Genomic DNA, 11,155 nt, shown 5'->3' with positions numbered 1-11,155 from the left:
TTCTTGTGAAACAATTAATTATTGTTTTACTTAACTTGTATATGCGAATGATCAGTCTACTTGTAAATCACACTTGCTTTTGTGGATTCGGTGCGTTTGGAGTGTTTTAATTTTCACAACAAAAAAGTTAACTTTATTTTCAATTTAATGCAGAAAACAATAAGTCTAAGGCTGACGGCAGAGAGCGCCCGAGAGGCAAAGCAATAATATGGCGCGAGAACGAGCGATAAACCACTGGATGCATTTTTAAGTGCAATCGCTCGAAAGATGTCAGAGTGAGAGCGAAGCGAGCTCAAGCGATAAAGCGAGAGAGTTTGCAACCTTCAGCTCGCTCAGAGCGTACGATTGTTTTTCTGTATTCTGTGCTTTATTTACCGTTTATTTTCAAATTTTTAAACAAAATTGTATATAATATAAATTAAAAGTCGAAATAGACGCGCATAGTTAAAGAACTTATCTGGGTGGTTTCGTAGATCATATAAATAATTGAATTCTCCTTTTTTATTTCTTTTGCAGTTAAAGGGGTGGACCCCAGTTTTTTTTAACAGAAAGTTAATAGTTGCGCTTGATGTAAAAAATTCGTTGTCCGAATCCATCACGTTCACATTAATAACTGCCAGAGAGCAATGCACAGTGGTTGCGCCCATAGGCCAAAAATGAAAAAAAAAAAATGTTTCCGAATATTTACGAAAAGTAACCAGATTGTTTCTAAAATGTCCAAATATGTGTATGCCAACACCGTTTAACTCTAACGGGACATTCTAAAAATAGAGTGTAAAGGGAGAACAACTGTTCATTTTTGCAGCACAGCGGAGTTTTGATTGCTTTTCGTCGCAACAAAAGTGAATTTCGAAGTTGTCAAACGAGCGATTGATAGGTCCAATTTTAATTATTTAAAATGAATTTTAAAGTCTCAGGTATTTACTTTAATAAATTCTAATAGTAAAATTCATTGAATTCAGTAATATCACTGTATTTGCCAATGTATTAAGGAAATAAAAATCTTAAGTCTAGCTGCAAATAATTGCAAACATACGTGTAAACAATAATAAACTCAAGCTGTCTTGCTGTCTTCAAGGTCAAGATTTCGCCGCATTTTGCTGATTTTCCTATGTTTTTGTGATGTTTCTTTTGTAATTATCATTTGTGTTTGTCAATTATGTTTGTGACAACAATTTTGCTTATTATATTTTTCACCATTCTTTTCTTACCGTTTTAGACAGACGCTTCTTGTAACTGCACTATTTCCTGTGTGTTTTTAAGCATTGAACTCATTTTTCACTTAGAGTTTCAAAAGTGATGGTCAATGTTTATCGATGTTTTAAAAAATTTCAGCTGCAGAACTTTGCGTTTGAGTTATCTTACACAAAAGAATGCTGCCGCCCTGTTTTTGTCTTAATATTCTTTCTTATTAACAAAATTGAAGCATACTTTTAAGTGTATTTATTGGTTTTTGCTTTTTGGTGGGCGTAAATACTAACTACCACGCTCATTTTTTAGATTTTTTCCAATTCTTATGTTTCAAAGAACTTACAGTAAAAATTTCACTACGATATGTCTGCTAGAAGTATTTTTGGCCGTTCTCGCTATATAAGCCAGACCACTGCACTATGGGGCGAACGACCACTTTCGGTGGAATTAATTAATAACTCGAGAACGAAGCAACATATTTAAGTTCTGTTTTTTGATTTATGTTCATGATAAAAATAGTAATATAATTGAGGAAAAATGGGCGTGGTTTTGCCTTCAAACAAAAAAAAACAACACAAACTTTTTTTCAGTGTACAGAAAAAAATTTTTTGATCTAAAAAATTTAAAATATAATCTTTAAATAAACCAATAAAGTAACAATTGGGGGTTGCTTATCTTGTTTTTAAAAAATATTGAAGTTTTTCTTCTTGCTTCACAGTTTTTTTTCTTTAAAATAGCATAAATATGTTTGTAAAACTAATGTTTCCCAAAAAACCTAAAATTTACGGAACTAGAATTTTATTGTAATAAATATATTTATGTGTCACACCTATCGTTCATCGCCATCCACGAATTAAAGCTTTAAAACAACTAAAAAGGGCGTTATTTTTTGCATTACTCGTCGTCTTTTCTTTCTATTTCTCGAACAATTTGCTGTTTTTCACTTTGAGGTTAGTCCCTTAAAAGTTAAATTTTGGAGAAAGTGTGCAAAAGTGTGCATTGATACTTATAGCATATACTAAGAATTGATAACTCTACAACATATAAAAGGTTTTAGAGCCGGAGAGAGCCGGACTCACTTTGTAGCTCTATTTAAAAATTAGAATACACTACAAAAGTTGTGTTTTATTAGGGTTAGAACTTACAGAAGATTATTGGGACACCACAATTAATTTCAACATTTGACGATCACAAACACATATTACAAACCACAAGGATTGGATTTCATGTTATAAGTAACAATTTTGATATTTGTTTATGCACTTTTTGTCACTACAAAGTTGAAAGATTTTTCAGCGATTAACAAAACTTCGGTTATCGGTGTGGCAGCGCAAACGAAACAGCTGACTAAACAGCTGTTCACTGAACAGTGGCGCCCTCTTTTAAAATTTCAAGTACGCAACATGATAGATTGATGTTTTTTGAATACATTTCAATTTACAACAAATTTTTTTAACGACTTTTAAAAAATGGGTTTATTCCACCAAAAGTGGTCGTTCGCCCCATAGTGCACTGTGCAATGTAGGTTGTTTCTCGCAAAGCTCTCCCTCTGCCATCTTCTCGCTTTGCTTCGCTTCTCGCGGGAACTCTGCCGTCGGCCTAAGTGCGATGTTTGCAGTGTTAAGTTAGCAGGCTCTCACGCAACAAATTTTAAACGGCAATTAATTGCAAAACAAGCGGTAGTATTTAATAAATTCGAGATTGACGATGACAAGAAAAAATTTTATATGAAACTAGTGAAGAATAAATCGACTCTTCGATTACTGAATAAGTAATAAATCAAATGTTTACATCTAATAAATATGTTAAAATTGTTGCTAAGCTTTGTTTAAAACGCACTGAAGGCAAAAGACTGTTTACGAGGAGTCTTTCGTTTTTTCGCTCTTCTGCTGACCCTCATTGAGCGATCGTTCAGTTGGATCGCTCTCTCTGAGTTGTTGTTGAGTGAGCATATAAGGAACCACGAAAGTGAGAGTCAAAACAAACCGAAAACCAAAACAAAGAGAAACGAAAAGTTCTGTTCAGAGCGAGAGCACACGCGCATCTTCTTATACGGTTGTGTTAGAGTGCAGACCGCAAAACGAAAGATAGTTATTTGCGAGCTATGGTTTTGAATGAGAATGATCTTACCCGATCTTACGAAAACTAGGAGCTATGTGTTCACTATGCACAACATCGTTATTCAAATATTTCACCACTTATTGCACGATTTTTAATATAATTAACTATCAGATATCGAAAGTTTGCTCACGACGTGATGCGACGTGTTTCGCTCGTTAAGTGATGCATTGAAATATTTTTAGAACAAAGGAAATATTCAGTATTTATATATAAGGAAAAGAGCTAAGAAGGGGTATTAACTACAGTGGTTATGTCGGAGCGACCGACTAATATGGTGTCTTTTACACAGAAATAGAGCCTTTTCCAGACTTCCATGATTTATGTTTTATTTGGTAGTGAAGGGTCGGCTGCTGAAATTCACCATTTAATTGAGTGTATCTACTATGTGGTACACCCAATTATACAATTCATTGTTTGTGACAATCGTTACCTACCGAATTTCATTTTCTATGTCCTTTTTTGGATCAGAACACATCCTTTTTCCTTGATGGTTTTCGTTTCAATTTGGCGAAATAAAATTGGTGTTTTGGTACGAATCGGGAGATGTTGAGTGTTCCCTTCCCGAATAAAAGCCATTTTCCGTTGTTGTTGCGAAATTCCTTAATTGTAAAATTTGTAAAAACTTACGTGACATATCTGCACGTTTCAAATTGGTTATACGACTACTGATTTTTTTGTTTTCAATGTTATTAAAAAAAGGGCTCTTTTTATATTCCAATTTTCCTTTTAGTCGACTTCGAAAACTGGTTTACAAACATATATAAAAAACAAAATAGTAAATTGTAATGCTAATGTACCCTTTCAGCATGATAATTGTTGAAATCAAGACGGCACGTTATACGCAGCGCTTTATTGTAGTAAATTTTGTGCTTAAAGCAGTAAATTACTTTGGATAATAATTTTATCTCTGGTTTATTATTTCAATATTATTACTTTAATTTTGAGCTTGAAGTGATTTTGAAACAAAGGAAAATAAAAATGTAATTAAGCTTGAGGATAACGCAAGCATTAACTGAGTATGCTGCCGTTCCAGTGTACAATAATAGTTTAAAGGAAAAGCTTTAAATATGCTAGTTTTCCTCATTAGCTATAAGGATGGCGCTTAAATTCGATTGGAAAGAAAATATAAGAGCAGACCGATAGCAATACAGCCAAGAGGTAAAAAGCGGCTTAGTAACCCTTGTTTAATAAACGGGTTGTGTTTTTGCTTAGAGTGCAGCTCCGAGATCTCTTTACGAAGCTGCATGTTTTTAAGCTCCGAATGTTCAAGAAGTTCCTTGTAAACAATTAGTTCTTCTTCCTTTTCTACTTTGGGGTTATTAATGGTTTCTATATCCTGGTTCCAAACATCTTCTGGGCTATCTCGATTATCAATTAGGTTTAAAGTCTCACGCGGCAAACTACTTTCCTCACTGAGATTCTGCAAACTTGTTTTAAAATTATGAGCTACGTCTTTCTCAAGCTTCTTCTTTAATAGCTCGATCTGCGTTTGCAGAAAGTGTATTTCACTTGTTAAATGGGCCGTTTTTTTCTTGTAAGTATAGCATTCATCTTGTAGCATATCAATAGTCTGCTCAGTCGATAATGCATTTGGAATATTAAGATTTTCCTTACTTTCCAAATGAAGGGCTGATGAAATCTCGGTAGTCGAATCTTCTAAAATTTGAGGGCTTGGAGAATAGTTATTAAAGTGATGCACGATTTCAGATGTATTTCTGCTAACGAACTCTTTTGTAACTAAAGCCTTTTCCATATCCTCCTTAACTTTGCATTCAAAGCCTTCATCGTCACAATTAAAAATAGCTTTAAGAACTGAAGAGCCTTCTTCGCCCTTACCAAGATCAGAGTTCTTTAGCAATTTTAAAACGCTCGATTTAAAACTGACCGGCTGTAAATCGGGATTACATAGTTTTACCTTCTAGAATTAAATAGTAATATGTTAATATATAATACCAATATGACTGCTATAAACATTACCTTTTCTTGCGATACAGAATCTACTGTCTGCTGATCAATGTCTAACACATCTTTATCTTGTGACACAGACAAAATATCGTCGTCTAAACTTTCCTTATAATCTTTTTCATTTTGCGCCCCACCTACAGCATGATCATGGTCATGATCATCGTCAGAATTTATTGTATTTAGGTGTTTTAAGACAATTTGTTCCTTAAACTTTTCAGTATCATGCTCGGATATAACTTGATGGACTCGCGACGCCTGTACACGAAGCTCCTTTAGCTCGCGCTCTTGAGTCGATAACTTCATATTTAGCAACTCCAAACTGCGAGATTTTTGTTCTTCAGACTCTTGTTCTTGGCGTACTGACTCCTTCTTGAATTCCATGTACTCCTGCTGAAGTTCCTCTAACCGGGAATTAAAGCCATTCAGTGTTTCCTTTAGTGTTATAACTTGAGCGCGAAGTATGCCACACTCGTTTTCAGAAGTGGCGTAGGCCATCTCCATCTTAGAGAGCATTTGCATAGCATCGCAGCGTTCCTGATAGACCTTGCGCAGGGCCTCTTTAGCAGTTAACTGATACGTTGTTTTGTCTTCAAGCAGTTTTACAATCTATTAAAAACAAAAATAGAAATATTAAAAAAAAACTATTTTTCCAGAATTCATTAAACAAGTTTTTAGATCAACTTTCTAAATTATGAAGATTCAAAGGAACAACACTCTGAAATAGTATGGACCATCGCTGTAGATCATAAGATGTGTAGAGATTAAGATGTGAAAGCATAGGAGCGACTAACACGAGTTAACCTAGTGGCGGACCACCTAGATAATTGCTTAAGCTTTCAAATTAATAGTCAGATTCAAAAGCAACGAATAAGTAAAGGTTATCTAATTTTGATGTACACAGAGAAGCAAATGCTACGACAGTCCGACTAGAACCATTTATATCTGAATCGAAAAAATTTTGATCATTCTAATTAAGAGTTTTTTATTGTATCTTGAAATGTGCATCAAACAATGCCTCTATTATCCTAATACGATACTCCGTTCAAAATATAAAACTTTTTTTTCGTGTTATAAACAAATTAAATCTTAACCTTATTTCATTTTATTGTTTGACATTTCAGTGATTTTTAAAGAAAACACGTCTTAGCGAATGTTCTAACAATATTGTGATGATTACAAATACATATGTATAACAAATTATTTAACTGACTTTAATGGTCCCAACCAGGGCCGTCCCTGGTTATTTTGGTCAATTCTTTTTTTTCAGTTTTAAAAAATAGATAAAAATAATAATCAACTGATTTTAATACTTGATTTAATTATTAATAATCATCAATTAACTGATTTAAATACTTGTAGCCTTTATTTCAAATTGAAATCGTTAATTTAAAATAAAGATGATATAAAGGTCTGTACATACATACAAGCATAACTTTTACTAATATGACAAAAGACCTATTGGTCAATCGGCGCCGTATCATTTTTTCATTTTTCTGTTTTATTAGGTTTTTTTTACCCATTTTTATTAAATTACCTAAAATTTTTAATGTAAGGTGCAGCCTTCGGTGAAGTATATTAGTCTGATTTAATATTCAATATGTTTTTAGCATACCTCTAAAAAAATTGCCAAGACACATAACAAAATGACAAAAAAACTAAATATTTTTTAAAAGTGGGGCGGGAAAGTATTGTGCGGTTTTTGGGCGTGGCTACGTTCTGAAAAAAGCCTGCGTAGCGTAGGCTCTACTATAATCTGCATGCTTAATCTATATTTCCCGGGCTCACAGCTGTCATATAGACAGACGAACGGAAATGGGCAGACCGTCATGGATAATTATCCTGATCAAGCGTATATTAAATGAAATGAATTAAAAATACCAAAGGCTACAACAAAATTAGGTTGGATCAAAAATTTGTATTAATTTTTTAGTCGCTCTATTAGCGATCTGCTCAACAGATTTACCTACCTCGTTTCGAAGTGCATTTTCTGGTATGTTCTTTTCCATCATTTGTAGTTTCTTTTCCAGAAGATTTATTTTGTGCAGCAATTGGTCTTCAGTAATCATGCTTTGCCAACACATTGCAGAATTCTTTCTGGTAGTATCAAGGACGCCTTGTAAGCTGCTTAACTTAGCTTTCAGAGACTTTTCTCTTTGTGCCGCCTCTTGGAGGAACGCGTTAAGGCGCTGCACTTCATCAAAGCTGATTCGGTTAGTCACGGTCAACAGCATTTGCTCTGCCCCAACCGAAATGGCCTCTTGCCCATTGGGTAGAAACAGAGCGACACGGGCTAGGATACAGCCGTGCACCTCCTGACGTGAGTTCTCAATTACCTCAACGCCGAATTTGACGATATCGCCATAATGTAGTTCCGCTGGATCACTGCCCAACTTGTTGTCGTTTATAAAGGTACCGTTGCTAGATTTTGTGTCCTTGACCCAGAACTTACCGTCTGGAGTATACCACAGAATCGCATGGTTTCTTGACAATACTTTGCAGTCAAATATAGCGTTTCCCTCACCTGCCTTGCTTTTAGCTATAAGGCGACCTACCTTGCAATCCTGGTTCGGCTGCAAAAATATAGATCTTGTCTCAAACTTATGCGACTTAGATTCGCAATGTAGTACGATTTTTGCAGCACCCATACATGCCGTTGGGACAGTTTCCGATCCTATGTCTAGATCTACGGTAGAAGTTGTGGGCACGGAAGCGACCTGTAAAGTCCCGCATTCCGTTGCCACCTCCCTTTGTAAAGCACTATTGTTTAGTACCCCTAGTGGGCTGAATAGACTGCAGGCAGTAGTTACTCGAACTCCAACCCCGGTGTTATTTGCATTGAGCACAGAGTTCATGGCCATATTTATAGCATGCTGGGAAACTTCAGCCGTACGTCGGTCAATACATCCTGTGTTGGAATCACATACTTCCATATTGTTATTTTCCTGGTTCTCAATTGAAGTATCGTTATTACTATCAGCCATATGAAGTTCGCTTATTTCCATTATATGAAAGAATTGGTCATGTTCCACTTTTTTGTCAGTTTCCATATTTAAAGCGTAATGCGATTTCTTTTGCTTTACATTCGGTTCTAGTCCTTCTCCGGATAAATACGTCGTCTGAGGTATTTCTGTGGCCGTGTCGGCTGTGATTGTTCTGTTTAATGCTGTTGATCCGACTGATCCTGATGCTGATGTCTGGGCAGGGCTTGGAGTCTGGTCTTCATCTACATTGTTTTTTAACCACTCATTGCACACCAAGACCATTACTATACATCCAAATCAACCTTCGATTATACGAGAACAAAAGCGTATTAACAAGCTATTAGTAATATCCGAGTAGTTACTATTTGAAAAAATTTGACTTGAATCAAGAATTTTGGAACATTGCCCAAAAAACTAAATTTTAAAGGCCTACTTTAATAAAATGTAACTATAAAAATTGTATGTTCCTAATCAAAAATGTTAGAAGCTGAGATAGCATACCGTTAGATGTAATTTATTTTTGTCTAAATCAGCAGTAATACAATGGCATATAAGACGTCTTCCTTAGTCTTAACAAAATATTAAATTTTAGCAGAACGCGGAAATGGGAAACCATATTAAATATACATTCATACTTATCTACTGAAATGTACACAGGAAGTAAGAGGTCGAAAAAATATATATGTATATGTAAATACTTTCAACAACAAATCTTATGCTCCAATTACAAGAAAAAGAGGACTATGCCTTTAGTTGTTCTCAGCTTGACGTAAAGCAGTTACAAACAATTAGTTATAGAATTTTTATGAATTCAAAATTAAGGTTGTCCTGAATATCCAAGACAAATTAAACAGGACAAGACTTTTAAGAACCCTCTGGAGTCGAACGACATTTTAAAATATTTGGAGCATTTAAACTGTTTTTATGAAAAAAAAAAAACTATTACAGGGAGGACCGCTTACGACCAAGAACATCAAATTCGCAGTAAATATATGGTATTTAGAGATTGCGCAACGTTTTTACCTTTAAACTACTTCCGATGCCAAAACCTTAGAGTTTTCCTGATTTAATTGTTCCAACTTACATTTCCCTTCTATCACAGTCATATGTATTATTTTGATACATTCAACAATCGTTTTCTGAAAATTACCCAGTTCGGCGGTAAATTTTATGTTAATACTTGAAAAATATTCGTTAAAATAGCGACAATCAATTGGCGACGAAAACGGAACGGTGATAAGAAGAGCAAACGGTTTTTATTCTACAGAACATTTTTAAAGATATTTATCTTCATATACCAGATTACCAGTTGACCTACAACGAAAAAATTGTTTCTTTTCATTTCCAGTAGAAGCAAATAAATAATATTTTAAAATTATCAGAGAATCAATTAGATTTACCAGTTTAAAATGTTTATAGAAAATGTGGTGTTATAATCACATGTCTGATAGGTATATGCATTACACCTGTTTCATTAAGGGGGTCGTCTACCTTCGCGGTTTGAAAAAATTGAATTTTTTTTTTGCTTATTTCTTATGTATACATAACTAAAAACACGCCCTGCTTATCAAATCAAAAAAATATCGATATATTTGATAATTTTTTTCAAATACAATTTTGTTTCCCAACAATAAGAATATAAAAGTTTCTATTAACTTCATTTTTTTTTCTTATTTAAATTCATGGATATTCTATTCTAATACAGATAATAATAAGTTGTGTTTATATAAATTTCATATATTATGGCTACCAGTACTTCGAATTAAGTGATTTTAGGAAGACTTGTTGTGTTATTTGTGTGTCTGTCATTCGGCTTTGTGCATCACAGACTACACATTTTGCGAAAATATCATAGTGCTTATTCTTAAGGTGAGAAGACAAGTTTGAAAAGTTTCCTCTTGTTTTAATAATTTGGTCGTAGAGTTTGCACTTGCAATCCCGTTTTTTTTTATCAGTGTAATTGGATTTTATGTTCATTTTAACACGTGCACTTTTACTCGGTATCGCTTTGGAAATCATAGTGAACGAAGGGAAAATATAAAAAACAAGAGAAAACGCTATAGTCGAGTTTCCCGACTATCTGATACCCGTTACTCATCTAGTGAAAGTGCGAAGGAGTCTACAGCACTGACAGTTTTTGGCGTTTTGAGGGCGCTAGAGTGGGCGTGGCAAAAAGTTATTTGGCAAATCGATAGAAATTGACAAGACTAATACAAAAATGAAAAAATACCAAAACATTTTTCAAAAGTGTGGGCGTGGCAGCTTTGGGCGGTTTGTAAGCGTTAGAGTGGGCGTGGCAAAAAGTTTTTTAGCAAATCGTTAGAAATTTACAAGACTAACACAAAAATGAAAAAATATCAAAACATTTTTCAAAAGTGTGGGCGTGGCAGTTTTGGGCGGTTTGTGGGCGTTAAAGTGGGCGTGGCAACATGAATCGACAAACTTGCGCTGCGTCTATGTCCCTTGAGTCTGTATGCTTAGTTTCAACTTTCTAGCTTTTGTAGTTCCTGAGATCTCGACGTTCATACGGACAGACGGACAGACGGATTAGTCTTGTAAATTTCTATCGATTTGCCAAAAAACTTTTAGCCACGCCCACTCTAACGCCCACAAACCGCCAAAAACTGTCAGTGCTAAAGACTCTCCTTCGCACATCCACTAGCTGAGTAACGGGTTTCAGATAGTCGGGGAACTCGACTATAGCGTTCTCTCTTGTTTGAAGATACTCTGAAGATACCTGATATCGCAGTTGTACCTCTGTTTCGCTTACCATTTTATAATGTTAGGCCTCTTCAATATTTGTACTGCTTGTGAGTCTATGTGGATTTTCTTTCTGTATCTTTTTGTGATTGTCTAACTAAAAAATGTTATGCTATCAATTCAGATAAGAGGGTATA

At 34.8% G+C, this 11,155-nt stretch overlaps 1 protein-coding gene across 4 annotated transcripts; it reads right to left on the bottom strand.

Moving 5' to 3' along the window:
• Window positions 1-4,125: 4,125 nt before the first annotated feature.
• On the bottom strand, window positions 4,126-9,418 carry LOC122625722 (sarcolemmal membrane-associated protein-like). 4 transcript variants are annotated; one of them, XM_043805797.1, is made up of 4 exons: window positions 9,343-9,418; window positions 7,245-8,560; window positions 5,290-5,883; window positions 4,126-5,230 (listed from the first exon to the last, which is right to left on the bottom strand). In XM_043805797.1, the coding sequence occupies exons 2-4, from the start codon at window positions 8,538-8,540 to the stop codon at window positions 4,415-4,417; spliced, it is 2,706 nt and encodes a 901-aa protein (XP_043661732.1). In that variant the 5' UTR covers window positions 8,541-8,560; window positions 9,343-9,418; the 3' UTR covers window positions 4,126-4,414. The 4 variants fall into 4 exon arrangements, with proteins under 4 accessions (XP_043661732.1, XP_043661730.1, XP_043661734.1 ...); XM_043805795.1 differs by having other exon boundaries at window positions 9,282-9,396; XM_043805799.1 differs by having other exon boundaries at window positions 4,126-5,227; window positions 9,282-9,396.
• Window positions 9,419-11,155: the final 1,737 nt, after the last annotated feature.

Source organism: Drosophila teissieri, unplaced genomic scaffold (assembly GCF_016746235.2).
Source record: "Drosophila teissieri strain GT53w unplaced genomic scaffold, Prin_Dtei_1.1 Segkk5_quiver_pilon_scaf, whole genome shotgun sequence".
Taxonomy (NCBI): Eukaryota; Metazoa; Arthropoda; class Insecta; order Diptera; family Drosophilidae; genus Drosophila; species Drosophila teissieri.
The sequence above is the reverse complement of the archived record's forward strand: the minus strand, read 5'-3'. Positions and strand labels throughout refer to the sequence as shown.

Coding starts and splice junctions, on each gene's coding strand:
- LOC122625722 (XM_043805797.1), bottom strand. CDS start 8,540: ATGGTCTTGGTGTGCAATGAGTGGTTAAAAAACAATGTAGATGAAGAC. Junction 5,884..7,244: donor AAAATGCACTTCGAAACGAG/GTAGGTAAATCT, acceptor TGTTTTTAATAG/ATTGTAAAACTGCTTGAAGA. Junction 5,231..5,289: donor ATTCTGTATCGCAAGAAAAG/GTAATGTTTATA, acceptor ATTTAATTCTAG/AAGGTAAAACTATGTAATCC.